At 45.2% G+C, this 15,226-nt stretch overlaps 1 protein-coding gene across 18 annotated transcripts in view; it reads right to left on the bottom strand.

Moving 5' to 3' along the window:
* Nucleotides 1-15,226, bottom strand: part of LOC132978393 (disks large homolog 1-like) — a 93,679-nt gene that overhangs the window by 42,151 nt on the left and 36,302 nt on the right. For 17 of the 18 annotated variants that reach the window (XM_061043566.1, XM_061043568.1, XM_061043574.1 and 14 more), the window contains one exon: nucleotides 2,401-2,565. In XM_061043566.1, coding sequence (XP_060899549.1) covers nucleotides 2,401-2,565 — 165 coding nt within the window. Of the gene's footprint in view, nucleotides 1-2,400; nucleotides 2,566-13,336; nucleotides 13,697-15,226 lie in introns of those variants that run through there. The other variant, XM_061043572.1, reaches the window with a different exon arrangement.

Here is a 15,226-nt window from a genome sequence, read left to right as displayed (position 1 = left end):
GAAAATTTTGATTTCTGATTTCAAAATAAACCATTTAAAGCCCAATGTGAAAAACTTTATTTAACAAAAAAATTGTAAGAAAAAGTCTTAAAAATCGAAGCTGAAGTCAGGAATCAGACTTTAATTTAAATATAATAAATAAATAAAAATGTAGTAAAATAAAATATTCATAACAAATTCCCAAAAAATCCAAATCAGAGATTAAGTTTAAAAATTGACACCAGACAAAACCAAATCGTATAATAATAATAATCGTATAAAAAAGTTTTAGAAACCGAAGGTTAAATCACGATTCAAACTTCAAAATTAAAGTCAACCAAAATTAAATTTTTACAACAAAAAAAGAAAAGAAAAATTTCTAAAATTAGATTTAAAAATATTTCAGGAAAAATGAAAATATCAGAGATTAAATTCCAAATTCAGCAAATTCAGAATTGAAGTTTTTGAGAATCAGAAAAGTGACATTGAATTCAAAAGTAAAATAAAAAATCCTAAATTAACAAAATAATAATGTAATAGTCTAAATTACAGATTAGAATTCTGACATTTAATCAAAATGGTGTCCTTTCACTTTAATTAATTTTTCACATGTGGCCCTTTTCTGCTTCCATACAAAGTAGATTCTAGACTAACAACAGAGTCTCTTTCATGTGTTTTGTCCCTTTAGATGCACTGTATTTTTATTTTGAAAGTGTGACCTAAAAATCAGGCGCCCAAACATCAGCGTCAGTTTCTAATCTGCTGAACAACAGTCACAAAAACTTTAAAACGTCCACAACACCGCGTTTGCATGTCCAAACGGCGCAGAGACACATGACTGAAAATGAGCCTCAGGAGGAGAAGCAGGAAGCCGACACACAACACGAGGACACGACCTGAGACGTCTGACACATCCGCTGAAGATAAGACGAGAAGCAGCACAGGTACATGAAGACCAATCATAGTGTGACCCACTCACAAAATGCACAACAATGTTTGAATCATTTTTGTGTCCTGAATGCTCTGGATTTGTTTGGACCAGAGAAGGTAGGCGCTTTTAAGACACCCCCCCCCCCCCCCACACGGCCGTTTTGGACGCCCCTCAGTTTGTCAGATATGAGAGCAGTTATCAGGTCAACAGGTGTTGCAGCGATGGAAGCGGGCAAGAGAAGTGGTTCAGATAGAAGTGATTGTACCCGACCTAAAAAGCCTCTGCATGTTTCTAATAAGCTCCACGAGCAGAAACGTGCTCAAACTAGGATCAATATTGGAGATGCTTTTGAAAAATGGAGAGAGGTTAGAACACAGAAAGGTTTACAGACCCATGCAGAGCTGGATAAACACTGAAGCTTCAGAGTCCACCACATGGTGACCTGTGTGAGCATGGACTCTAGAGAGGAGGGGGGAGACAGCTCTCTATGATGTTTAGAATTTAGACTGCAGTACACATTTTAAACACTAGGTGTCAGAGTTACATACTGCTCCTTTAAGTTTCTAATAAAAAAACAGCTGATAGAGGTCTGACATATTTTTAAACATTATTTTCTCAGCATGGTGCCTGTCAATGTTTTTTTCCACTAGAACTGTCCCTTAAAGAGTGTAATATAATTTTAACCACCTTGCACGCTGTGAGCTTTCAGAGGAGCATCATCATATTGACAATAACAACAGACTCTGTGAAGCTTCTCCTGCGGCGTCACTTACGTCTCCACACCACACGGTGGCAGTAGAGCTCCAGCTGAGTGCAGCCTGAGCACATCAGTCCACACAAACATCAGAGCTCAGGTCCTCTACGAGTCGGGTTAATGAACTCAAAACAGCTGCTAGAGTATTATTTTCCAGGTTTTTCTTTTTTCTGCCAGGCTGGAAACTACTCTTAATCTTCGCTCACATCAGGAAAGGACGTTATTTTTTTAAATGTCTCCGGGGGATAAAATCTCTTAAAAACCACGTTAATGTTTTTTTTTTTTTTAAATGTTTAGATTCAAAGCGAGTGCATTTTCAAGCTCCAACAAACCTGCCAATCTGTCTGTTTTAAAGTATTATGTTAATATTGTGTTATAAACGCTCATGTTTAGATATTTCCTGCATATGTGATGCAAAAAAAAAACATCGCCAGTCGGTGTGTAAATGTGTGTGTGTGTGTGTGTGTGTGTGTGTGTGTGTGTGTGTGTGTGTGTGTGTGATGGTTTAATGACAGCGGACAGGTATGACGAGCAGGTACAGGAGTGAGCCTCGGAGCAGCTTCAGTGTTTAGTGAACCACATGAAGGACACACAGACGAGTGTGTGTGTGTGTGTGTGTGTGGTAATTCACTTAAATCTGAATCCAGACTGAAGCAGCTTTAACGTCCTTGTCAGTTAAGTTTTTAATGAACAAAAAGACGATAGAGAGGAAAGAGAAGGCGATGGCATCCCTTACCTTCATGGGTGAAATGTGAGCGTGGGTGACGTATCCGTGCACATTCTCGATCTGGGACAGGTTCTTCTCTGCTACCTGGACAAGCTCCGCCCCCCCGGCCTCCTCCGTCAGCTGGGGGGAGCTCTGTTCCTGTGGGGACGAGTCCTCATCGTGGTGCCTGTACTTCTGCAAAACACAAAACAGGAGAAGACGGTCAGACTGTGGAGATTGCTGCCCTGAATGAAGACTGATAGGCGCAGGAGATTGCTGCCCTGAATGAAGACTGATAGGCGCATGAGATTGCTGCCCTGAATGCAGACTGATAGGCGCATGAGATTGCTGCCCTGAATGCAGACTGATAGGCGCATGAGATTGCTGCCCTGAATGCAGACTGATAGGCGCTGGAGATTGCTGCCATGAACGCAGACTGATAGGCGGATTTTTACAGAAAGCCTTTAAAAATTAAAAACTTCACCGTCATTACTCTGATGTGCAACACTTCGAGCAGCCACTCCGACCACGTTACAGCTTTATTAAAATGGATCCAAACCAAAGAGAAAATCTACCAAAATAAACGCCTCAGCTCGCTTCAGACGTCAGATGAAGAGAGGCTGATGAGTCACAGTCTTATTCATCTGTTGTGTCTCGTTCAGAGGAGAGGCGTTCATGTTGACAGGTGAGTGAGTCGAGTGTTACATAACGAGACGACGTGACAGACGCCATCACGTCCTCAGATTCTCTCTGTTCACTAAACCAGGCCGCTTTAAGTCTCTAACAGCCGACCTGCTGCAGGAGACGCTTGTTAGCATCATCGTTCTGTTTAAATGAATCAAGATGAAAAGCAGGAACGTTGTCATGTTGTACACGTGTTACAGGAACATGTAGTGTTGTGGTGTTAAGGGTTGTACAGACTCGTTGTGTGATGGCGCCTGATCTCGACTCATCGCTCATGAGGGTAGAAAACAGAGGTGTGGACTCGAGTCACATGACCTGGACTTGAGCCTAACCCAGATCTTCCACCGTGTGCATTGAGTGTTCGCATCGGTCCGTGCCGAGAAGAAGGATTTCCAGCCGTTATTTTACAGATTCAATCGTAACAGTGCGAGATAATAACGATGTACGTGGTATAAAACTAGGGCTGGTTAAAAACATCGATTCATCAATGCATTACAATTATTATTTTCCCAATTCAAAATCGATTCAGGGAAATCCTGACATTGATTTTTTTCCCCGTTGTAATGACATCCCTCTCCACTAGGGGGCGCTGTGGGTGCTGTGAATTCAGGTCAGGCACAATTTAGCACTTTAGATCATCCTGTACTTTCATGTTTTATTCTTTGTTTATTAAACGATAAAATACATTTTTGAGTCAGTTTGTTTTAACCCAATACAAACACACAATTATTTAACAAATCTAAAAAGGTTCTGTGATGAGTTATCTGGGTATTTCTCTCATCTGTGTGTAATATCGAATCGATATTGAAGCATATTGATCAATATCGAATCGAATCATGAGGTTGTGGACAAAACCCAGCTCTATATAAAACCATTAAAAACACACACGTAGGTCGTTGTTCTGAACAATCAAAACTCATTGTTTTATTCTGAAAATAAACCAGATGTTTCAGTGTCTGACTTCCTGTCTCGCTTGATCTGCTCTGTGGTTAATTGATGCTCCGTGCTTCGACATCCTGCAGAAATAGAAGCCTTGCTGCAGGAGCGGAGACAGAGGAAGAACACACACTGAATAAAAGTGAAAACCTTCGTCCCTCATTGGGGTCTCCCTCAAACTGTCATTTTGTCGATTTGTCCCAATAATCAATACGTGATCACATCTGCTCGCTCTGCCGCCCTGACAGGATCCATCCATCCATAAATTATCCGTCTCTAAAAAGAGATTAAACAGGCTTTTTAAGGGCGAGAGTTTCGGGGGGTTGTGACCGTTTGTGTTTCCTGTCGTCTCGGGGGAAACTGTGTCGGACATTTTTTCTTCTCTCCACTTTCCTTCGTCGTGTTTCTCTCTCTCACTTGTTTTGTCCGCTCAGACACTCTCCTCTGCGTCGTGTGAATCAGCCCACAGTCAGAGTCTCTGAGTTCAGGAGGTATTTTGGGAAACAGTAGACGGCGTTAATGTTTCTGTGTATTTATTAACCCGAGCGCTGCATGTAAAGGATTTTCTCTTCTTACATCTCACACTTGAAACACTGTTTGTGTCGATGTGTGAATCATCACAGCTTCAAGGTGTTAGATGTACCTACATGTTTGATTTATTGGTTTGCAGAGGGACAGTGTGCATCACTCGACATTCACACAGATGTGAAGGTACCCGAGTCTTCATCCCATTCCTCACTTTGCCAGATGTTCTTCAGCGTGGTGGAATTTAGAGGAACCTTCATAGCTCCTGCTTCAGAGTAGGAACTCTCCCGTCAACATGGCGGTTCAGGTCATTTTTGAGACTTTAATTTTATGTTTTAAAAACAATGTTGACGACTTCCCTGCAGACGATCCGGTCGCTCGTCCCGGCCGGTTTGAAGCCCGAGCTGTGTGTGCAGTGAAGTATCCACCATGACTCTCCTGCTTTAATTACTGATTTAATTACTGGGCGGATTAGGTTCAGGAGCGGAGGCCAACAGATTAAGAGGAGATTACACCCAGTGAGAGAGGAAGACTCCCAGTATGACTCTCTTCATCATCCAGTGCTAACAACAGAGGCCTTAACACATCTATAGCAGCCTGGGGGGGGTCGCCTGCCTTCCCTGACAAACAGCACCTCTGCATGAACCGCTGTCAGTAGTCGTGTTGTTGATCTGTCGTGCCAAATCACTTTAATGTTGACATCTAAACACCTGACTGCTGATTCACAGAGGAGGTGTTGTATCGGGCAGATGAACAAACTCTGACCCGTTTTCATCGTCAGACACGAGAGGAACCGTTGGCACTGTGGGAGTCTGACACCAGAAGAAGTCGGGAAACAAACACTGGTGACTGAAATGGCAATTGTTATTGAAATTGTTGTTTCAAACATCAGCATCGGTGCAGATTTCCCTGATCAGTGCATCTCTAAAATATAGACGTCCTTGTCACCTGATATTGGGTTATTTTTTTTTTTTAATAGATAAAAATTACAGGCAAACTCGTGCACACTGTCTAAATTGCACAGACATGTTTGTGTTAGTTTTTGCAGGAGTTTGTCTGTAATTTTTCACGGTTCAGGGTTGTCTTTAATTTTCCCCGTGAGAGGCCGTAAAACATTCATCCAATCACCAATCAGCAAACAACATGAGAAGACACTAAGAAGTAAAAAGTCCAGTGGACAATAAATACAACAGATGAAACAACGGGGTAAACACAAACACGATTAAGGGGACAGAGAGCCTAGGGGTTATGTGCACCCCACGCACAGACGTTGTTGTCCTCGTTGTAGCGGCCGGTGGTTCGCTTCCGACCCGGCCCTTTCCCAACATTTCCTGACTCTCTTCAGCTGTCCTATCCTGAGCCCCCCAAATAAACACCTTTCTACAATTCAGTTATCAGACGCTTTTATCCAAAGCGACGTACATCAGAGAGTAAGAACAACACAAGCAAGGATCTAGAAAAAAGGGAACAATGTCAGTAAGAGCAAACGATCAGCTTTGAGTCTGATTGGACACACAGGTGCTGACAGGAAGTGACCAGAGGCAAAGCACAACATTGAGGGCAGTTCTTGAGAGCTCTAATCAGTATAGAAACCATCTTATAAGTCGTCGTTATCAAACAAAAACCATCGTCATTACCATCATTAAAAAAAGTTGTTTAAAAAGTCGACGACAGCAGGGAGAAGTCTCTCTTTGTCCTGTGGTCTGTCGGTCTGAATCTGCGACCAGACGACAGCACCGGGGCCTTCTTTAAAGTCCTCACTTTGTGCAGGTGTGTCGGGTCACTGAGGGTCAAACCTGTGCAAGATGTATGACAGCCTCTCCCACGCTCCTGTCTTATGAAACACATGTAGTGTCTGTACTTTTTAATACCATCAATAAGACGTTGTGTCGTACAGATCGTGTCACAGCTGAGAGTTAGTTAATCACACTCAGGATATCTTCATCACCCAGATAAATAAATAAAAAGTGTTTCCTCTGGTCTTCTCCTCTGTCGCCCCCCGGTGGTGGAATGAACTTCCAAACTCCATGTGATCTGCAGAGTCCCTCTGCACCTTTAAGAAAAAGCTAAAGACCCAGCTCTTTCATGAATACCTACTAACTTAATGATGATGGTCTCCATATTATTGATGATGATGATGGTAATGACGATGGTTTTTGTTTGATAACGACGACTTATAAGATGGTTTCTATACTGATTAGAGCTCTCAAGAACTGCCCTCAATGTTGTGCTTTGCCTCTGGTCACTTCCTGTCAGCACCTGTGTGTCCAATCAGACTCAAAGCTGATCGTTTGCTCTTACTGACATTGTTCCCTTTTTTCTAGATCCTCTCTTGTGTTGTACTTACTCTCTGATGTACGTCGCTTTGGATAAAAGAGTCTGATCAGTGAATTGTAGAATTGTCTTCAGGTACTTTAAGTGTTCACAGCGTCTGCTACACAACAGCTCCGTCTAAATGTTGCATGACCAACAGAGCGGCAGATGGAGAAGCATCAGGAGGCTGCAGGCGAGCCGAGCCGTCACGACACTCGGAGGGGGAGAAACAAACTGCGAACACACAAAGCAGGAAGTGCGTGAAACGGTCCAGTTCACAGGTCGCACCGCTGCACCGTGTGAGCCCACGCAGGATCAAACCGTGGCACCTGACCACAGCGCCCGCAGGTACAGAGACCAACAAGCTGCTGATTGTTTAAAAAGATTTAAAGAGGTGTGAAGCTGCAGAGAGGACACTGAGGAACACATCGCAGGATCAACTCCCCGCCGCACGTCAAGAAGAAGAGGAAGAAGAGGAAGTGGAGGAGGAAGAGGAGGAGAAAGAGGAAGTGGAGGAGGAAGAGGAAGAGTGGGAGGAAGTGGAGGAGGAGGAAGAGGAGGAGGAAGTGGAGGAGGACAAGGTGGAGGAGGAGGAGCAGGAAGAGGAAGTGGAGGAGGGAGAGGAGGAGGAAGTGGAGGAAGAGGAGGAAGTGGAGGAGGAGGAAGAGGAGGAGGAGGAAGTGGAGGAAGAGGAGGAAGTGGAGGAAGTGGAGGAGGAGGAAGTGGAGGAAGAGGAGGAGGAGGAAGTGGAGGAAGAGGAGGAGGAGGAAGAGGAGGAAGAGGAGGAGGAAGTGCAGGAAGAGGAAGTGGAGGAGGAAGAGCAGGAAGAGGAAGTGGAGGAGGAAGAGTGATTTGACGTCATATAGCGGTCCACTTCCTTGTTTTTAGCGGGGTTGTGTTCACATCTCCTGTGGACAGTGCTCGAGAACACCTGAGTCCTGCCCGGGACCTCCTCTTCAGAACAGAAATATTAAAAGGCAGGATGAACCTTCTGATGTTTCTAAAGGAAACGACACACAGGGTTTAAACTTCTGAATATCAGTGACGTACATGACAACATGCATGGGAAATAAAGTGTTGGTCAAATTCACAGAAAAGTTACTGTACCAGCCAAATGTGCACGGTTGTGTTTTAGTAAAGACCAAGACATATCCGAGACCAGAGCGCTCCGAGACCGAGACCATGACCAAGGCAGGACGAGAAAGAGTCAAGACCAAGATCATAAATATCACTGAACAATCCTCATCTTGTGTGCAGGGGCCGTGTCCCTCACTTAGACCCAGGAAGGGGTCACCAGGAAGGTTGTGGCTGTAACCAGGGGATAGAAAGTACAAATAGATTCAAGTTATTTGCAGGAGCAACTTGGGGTTAAGTGTCTTTCCGAAGGACACATCGTACATGTTGCTGCAGGAGCTGGGGTTTGAACCGCCGACCTTCCGGTTGAGAGACGACCAGCTCTACCACTGAGCCACAGATGCCCCGCCCTCTTTGTTAAACTATTTTTAAAGACACAACATGACTCCACCATGAGAGAGGAAAGTTGAGGCACCTCGGGAAAGCATGTCGTCATGAGGGGAATAATGACTTCAGTATCGATATCAGCTAAGCATGTGATCGGCGAAGGACAAATAAAGGCGGGAAAAGTAACCACTTTCAAATTTCATAAACTAAGAGACAGACTTATACTGAGCTTCTCCAAAACCAAACTCAGACCTCGTCCACACGTAGGCGGGTATTTTTGACAATGTAGGTTTTTCTGTTTCGTACACAAACTGCTTTTCAGGTCTCTGAAAACTCTCCTTTAGTAAAACTTCTTCCAGGGTGAAGATGTTCAGAAACTCAGTTTAAGGTGTTTCTGTGTAGACAGGGAAACAAGAGTGTTGGTCTTGTAAGGCCACGCTGGGCGCCGGTCTCTCCTCTGTGTGACATCATCGTGCGACGCTGTCTCTTTAGTTTAAATGAGATTAGAGCAATGGCAGACGTAACCAAACTAGCGCTGGTGCTAACGATGCTAACTGGACTTCTTACACGCTCACACACACGCACGCATGCACGCACACACGCACGCACACACGCACATTTACTCTCGCCGCTATGTGGACGAGCAGAGACGCCTGATTGGACGACTTTGTACAATGAAATGGTCGTTGCGGAGGAAGCATGTCAAGGACATCGTTTTTTGACCTTGCACGCTCATGACAGCCGCAGCATGGCGTTTTCACGTGGACGAAGATGTTTTTAAGAGCGTGTGTGGGCGAGATTATTCACCTCCATCCCTGTCTGGTTTGGATCTGCAACCAAACTGGACAGACACAGACTGCAACGGACGATCGGGACTGCAGAAAAAAATCACTGGTGTTGACATCATCTGTCACATAACTGTATTTTACTTATTATCATGTTACTTCAGCATCTTTTGCACTGTTTCATATTTATGTAAATATTAGTCTTTTCTTATTCTGTTTATTGTTGATATTTAATGTTGTACCTGTACATAAGAGAGCACAGTTCACTGAAGTTAAATTCCTTGTGTGTGTGTAAGCATACCTGGACAATAAATCTGATTCTGATTAGTTTTTCAAACGGAGGAAAACCTGAGTTTAAAAAACTACCCGCCTACATGTGGACTAGGCCTTACTCTCTCACCTCTGAAGGTGAGTCACACAGCGAGAGAGGAGAGACCGCTGACTCTCTGAAAGACAGTAAAACAAGCCTCTTCTCTTAAAGGTAATCTGTGTTTTCTTTCATATTAAACCTTTAAATCTGATGTTAGTGATGGTGCATGTTGGTAATCTGTGTGACTACAGTTTCTTCCTGCATGCTGAGCCCGGCTGAGTCCCCGCCTCCATCAGCACATCTGATGTGTGCGTGGTGTTTCCCTGCAGAGCACATGTTCACCACACACGCACGTGCCTGCCAGCATGCCAAACGACGCTCCCCACCGGCCAATCACGCCTCACAGCTGCTGCCGCCCCGGCTTCAGATTGGCCAGTGCAGTGGAGAGGATGAGCGGCTCTGTCGGCCTATCGCGTGGCGTCGGGTCAAACAAGTAAACACAGCTCGCTCGCTGACAACGAGTTAACGGGGTTTCCCCCCCTCAGCTGTCGTCTGACAGGCGCACAGCGGAGGGGACAACAACAACAGCAGAACCTGGTTTACAGTTTCAGTTTCAGTTTCTCTTCTCTCTGATGTGATTTTTTTTTTCCAGTCTCACCCACACATTTGATTTTAATCCAAGAAAATGTTTTCTGTGGATTTTTTTGTTGTCACATTTCTCAGAACATCCTCAGATGAATCGTGGCATCGCAGTGATTTAGATCAAATGTTTCTGATTGAGTTCAGAGTTTCAGGTATTCAAAATGTAAAGAATCAAATCTTCACCAACGGCACTCCACATGCTTTGAAGCCGTGTTTGGGAGAAATGATGCCTCGTACTACAAATCCATAATTTAGTCGCTTTCTAAAACAAACAAAGCCGACATTCAGGGATGAGATGGATCATGTTTTTAGGACCTTTTGGAAAACAAACGTCTGCTGCCTCAAGAAGACTTTTTTAGATTTACCTAAAAGATGAGTCCATAAATCATGTTGCATCATCAGTTTTCATGTTTAAACGCTTAAAATAATCTGATTCACGCTCAAGGAGAAGTTAATTAACCAATCGATTTACAGAAAATGTAATCGCCATCTCATATCACCTCAGAAACTGTTTAGCTTCTGTTTCAAGGTACCCTTTAGCTTCTGTTTACGTAGAGTCTGTTTTTAGGTACCCGTAAAAAATCTGACTGATTCAAACTGTCCTCTAACATTTGCTTTACATCTCCCTAGAGCGTCTTTTTTAAGTACCTGAATCGTTTTCAAGCTACCCTGCATGGGTCCATTCCATTCAGAGTCTGTTTTCAGGTACCCGTTAAATATTTTACTGATTCTCTAACAGCAGTTTTAGATTAAACTATAGAGCATCTATTTTCAATAACCCGAATAGTTTACAAGCTACCCTTCTCAAGTTTCCAGACTGTTTCCAATGAGCCATTCAGAGTCTGCTTTCAGGTACCCTTCTGCAAATCAGTTTCAGGTCAACTTTTAGGTCTCTTTCTCGATACCTTGGAGCGTGCGTTTCAAAATCCCTTTAAGCTTTGGTTTCAACGATCCGTAAAGTGCTAAGTGTTTGTTCTGAGGTAAAGTTTACTGTCTCATACAAATGTACATTTAGCACTTGTTCATGGTACAATTAGGGTCTGTATCAAGTAACAGAGCCTGTTTCCATTAAAGTGCTGGTGACCAATTTAAATACAAAACCAATGCTAAATGGACTTTAGCTTGGATATTTATTTTCTTGTCTTCTGACTACTCAAAGCTCTTTTACACCGCAGGTAACACCTACACATTCACACACTGATGGTAGAGGCTGCTGAGTAAAGAGTCCATCAGTATTAACTCATCCATTCATACACATTCACACACTGATGGTAGAGGTTGCTGAGTAAAGAGTCCATCAGTATTAACTCATCCATTCATACACATTCACACACTGATGGTAGAGGCTGCTGAGTAAAGAGTCCATCAGTATTAACTCATCCATTCATACACACTCACACACTGATGGTAGAGGCTGCTGAGTAAAGAGTCCATCAGTATTAACTCATCCATTCATACACATTCACACACTGATGGTAGAGGCCGCTGAGTAAAGAGTCCATCAGTATTAACTCATCCATTCATACACATTCACACGCTGATGGTAGAGGCTGCTGTGTAAAGAGTCCATCAGTATTAACTCATCCATTCACACACTGATGGTAGAGGCCGCTGAGTAAAGAGTCCATCAGTATTAACTCATCCATTCATACACTGATGGTAGAGGCCGCTGAGTAAAGAGTCCATCAGTATTAACTCATCCATTCACACATTCACACACTGATGGTAGAGGCCGCTGAGTAAATAGTCCATCAGGAGTAACTCATCCATTCATAGACATTCACACACTGATGGTAGAGGCCGCTGAGTAAAGAGTCCATCAGGAGTAACTCATCCATTCATACACATTCACACACTGATGGTAGAGGCCGCTGAGTAAATAGTCCATCAGGAGTAACTCATCCATTCACACACTGATGGTAGAGGCCGCTGAGTAAAGAGTCCATCAGTATTAACTCATCCATTCACACACTGATGGTAGAGGCCGCTGAGTAAAGAGTCCATCAGTATTAACTCATCCATTCATACACTGATGGTAGAGGCCGCTGAGTAAAGAGTCCATCAGTATTAACTCATCCATTCACACATTCACACACTGATGGTAGAGGCCGCTGAGTAAATAGTCCATCAGGAGTAACTCATCCATTCATAGACATTCACACACTGATGGTAGAGGCCGCTGAGTAAAGAGTCCATCAGGAGCAACTCATCCATTCATACACATTCACACACTGATGGTAGAGGCCGCTGAGTAAATAGTCCATCAGGAGTAACTCATCCATTCATAGACATTCACACACTGATGGTAGAGGCCGCTGAGTAAAGAGTCCATCAGGAGTAACTCATCCATTCATACACAGCAGCAGGAGCAACTTGGGGCTCGAGGACACATCAGACATGTGGCTGCAGAAGCTGGGGATCGAACCCCCAACCTTCGGACTGCGAGTTGATCGACTCTACCAACTGAGCCGCCGCCATCCCTGTGCAGTTGAACCAGTTCAGCTCGTAACGCTGAGCTCAAAGCAGTTCAAATTTTAGAAGGAGTGCCACGCTCGTCAGTGTCTCTTCCCCCTCACCGACCAATCTCAACCAAGAAGGGGCGGGGCTTCTGATATCAGCTTTGTCAACAACAATGGCGGAGTAAAAAAAAAAAAAACTTATCCGACTTGACATCGTCTTCAAATATATTCATAGATATGAGAACCCGGTGCAGGAGGATTATTGAGGTTAACTTTCGTAACCTAGCAACAACAAGCAATGGTGATCAGCGCTCTGAAATAAAGGTTGTGAGTATTGTTTGTTTTGAGACACTATCAGGTAACCTCATGGTGCGATTTATAAAAGGTACCTCGTGGCGTTCCATCATCAGCCGCTGATGTTGAACAAGAGATGCAAACAGCAGAGAGTGACCTCTGCTGGTTAAGAACGAGTATTGAAGTATAAATATTATAAATTGATTTTAAGTTAGTTTGAGGAAAATGTCATGGTCACAGTTCAACTAAGAAACTTCCAGGGTGACTTCTCGCCGTTTCACACGGGACTTGAAGCTCCAAAACACTCAAACTGCCGACCATCAACCGACCCCCCCCCACCCACCACGGTCACTTAGCACAAATGACAGTTTTTGCACGGTGTCATAGTTCACTCATCGATGGATGATTAAAATAAATTTGTTCTCTATTCTGATGAAGTTCAGTCGTTCACCTTCTTCCACCAACGCTCTCCTACAACACTTTTATAAACAAACGCTGCCCTCTCTGTGACCCCCGCCCCCCTCGTCCCTCGCTCGGCTCCAGATGTTTCCACCCACCTTGCAGCCGAACATGAGGGAGATGGTGCTGTTGGTGCAGGCCACCTTGCAGTGGCACAGCATGGGCGAGAAACACTCCAGCTTCTTGGAGCCGCCGGGGGACATCTTGTCGGAGCCGGGGCAGTTGGCCGACAGCCGCCGCCTCCTCCTCTGGGAGCGCTGCTGGCTCCTCCCGCGCCGCACGGCTCCTCCGGCCGTGGATCCCCCTGCACCTCCGTCTTCGCCTCCAGCACCATCCTCCCCCCCACCTCCTCCTCCGCTGCTGCTGCTGCTGCTCCCTGCTCTCACCATCCGCCCTCATTCCTCGCGTCGCTCCATCGCGGCGGGGAGGAAACGACTCCCAGAGCTCTTCCTTCATTCAGGGAGAACCTCCCCCCTCCTCCTCCTCCTCCTCCGACCCCTCCTCCTTCTCCTCTTCTTCTGGTAGAATATATTCCTCTCCCTCTTGACCTCCTCTCAGCTGTTCGCCTCGACTCCTCTCTACCTCGTTCTCCTCTCTCTCTCTCTCTCTACACTGACAGAGCTGTGATGATGATGAGAGCCCGGGCGAGCGAGTACCACTGTGTGTACAGAGAGGAAGTGTTTGTGTGTGTGTGTGGTGAGCTTTTCCTCTGTGGGGGTGTGATTGGTCTCCAGGGAGAGGGGGGTGGGAGCGAGCGAGGTTGGTCACATGACTCATCGGAAACGAGGAGGGTTGAACGAGAGAAAGAGAGAGGGAGGGAGAGAGAGAGAGAGAGAGAGTGGGGGTGTATCCTCAGGGAAGGTAGAGTGATGTAGGACAGAGTCAGTGATGTGGAGGAAAAGGATGAGGAAGAGGAAAAAGGTCAAAGGGGGACACAGAGGCTGAAGAAGAGGAGGAGGAGGAGGCTGTCAGGACGAAGGTGAAGAAAGGAGGAGAAGGACAAGATGTCAAAGGGAAAAAGAACAAGACAGGGCAGAAATAAGAAGGAAGAGGAGGAGGATGAGGAGGAGGATGAAGAGGAGGAGGAGAAGAAGGAGGAGGAAGAGGAGAAGAAGAGGAGGAGGAGGAAGAAGAAGATGAGGAGGAGGAAGGGGAGGAGGAAGAGGATGAGGAAGAAGCGGAGAAGGAAGAGGAAGAGAGAGGTGGAGAGATGGGGAGGGAGGAAAGAAAAGATGAAGAGGAGGAGGTAGTATAACGAGGAGAGGGAAGAAGGAGGTTGGGAGGATGAAGATGAAGGAGGGAGGATGAAGATGAAGGAGATGTCAAAGGTCAAAAGAACAAGACAGGACAGAAAGCTGGAGGAGGAAGAGGAGAAGAGGAGGAAGAAGAAGAGGAGGAGGAGGAGGAAGAGGAGGAGGAGGAAGGGAGGTTTAGGAGGCCAGAGAAAGAGTGAGAGGAAAACACAGATGGGAAGGAAAAATGAAGAGGAAGAGGTGTAAAAGATGAAGGAGAAGGAGTAAGAGGAGGATTAAAGGAGTAAAAAGGAAAAGGAAGAGTGAGACGGCGAGGAAGAGGAGGAGGGAAAAGGTCAGAGGTGGACGATACCGGACGTTGGACAGAGAGGAGGAGTTTAAAATCTGATGTTGGCTTCCTTAGAATTCTGGTTCTGTGGCTGCAAACAGACGGCACTAAAAGAGCCACACAGTTTGTAAACATTCAAACTGGGCCCCTCCCCCTCCTGAAGCCCCGCCCCCTGCAGGACGTAGTGTGTACCTACACTTGCAAGCTAACCGCCGGTGTCCATCACCTGCCTGTCCAACAGGAAGTAGACCAACTCCACGTCCACGGGTAAAAGACAACACAAGGTTCACCCTCGTTTCAGAACGAGTTTTATCCACTTGGTGTTTCTCCTCACTGAACCGGAGCGATGAGGTTTAGAGAGACTCTCTCATCATCTGGATTTAAACTAAATAAAAAACAACTCGCTT

Source organism: Labrus mixtus, chromosome 8 (genome assembly GCF_963584025.1).
Source record: "Labrus mixtus chromosome 8, fLabMix1.1, whole genome shotgun sequence".
NCBI lineage: Eukaryota > Metazoa > Chordata > Actinopteri > Labriformes > Labridae > Labrus > Labrus mixtus.
The sequence above is the reverse complement of the archived record's forward strand: the minus strand, read 5'-3'. Positions and strand labels throughout refer to the sequence as shown.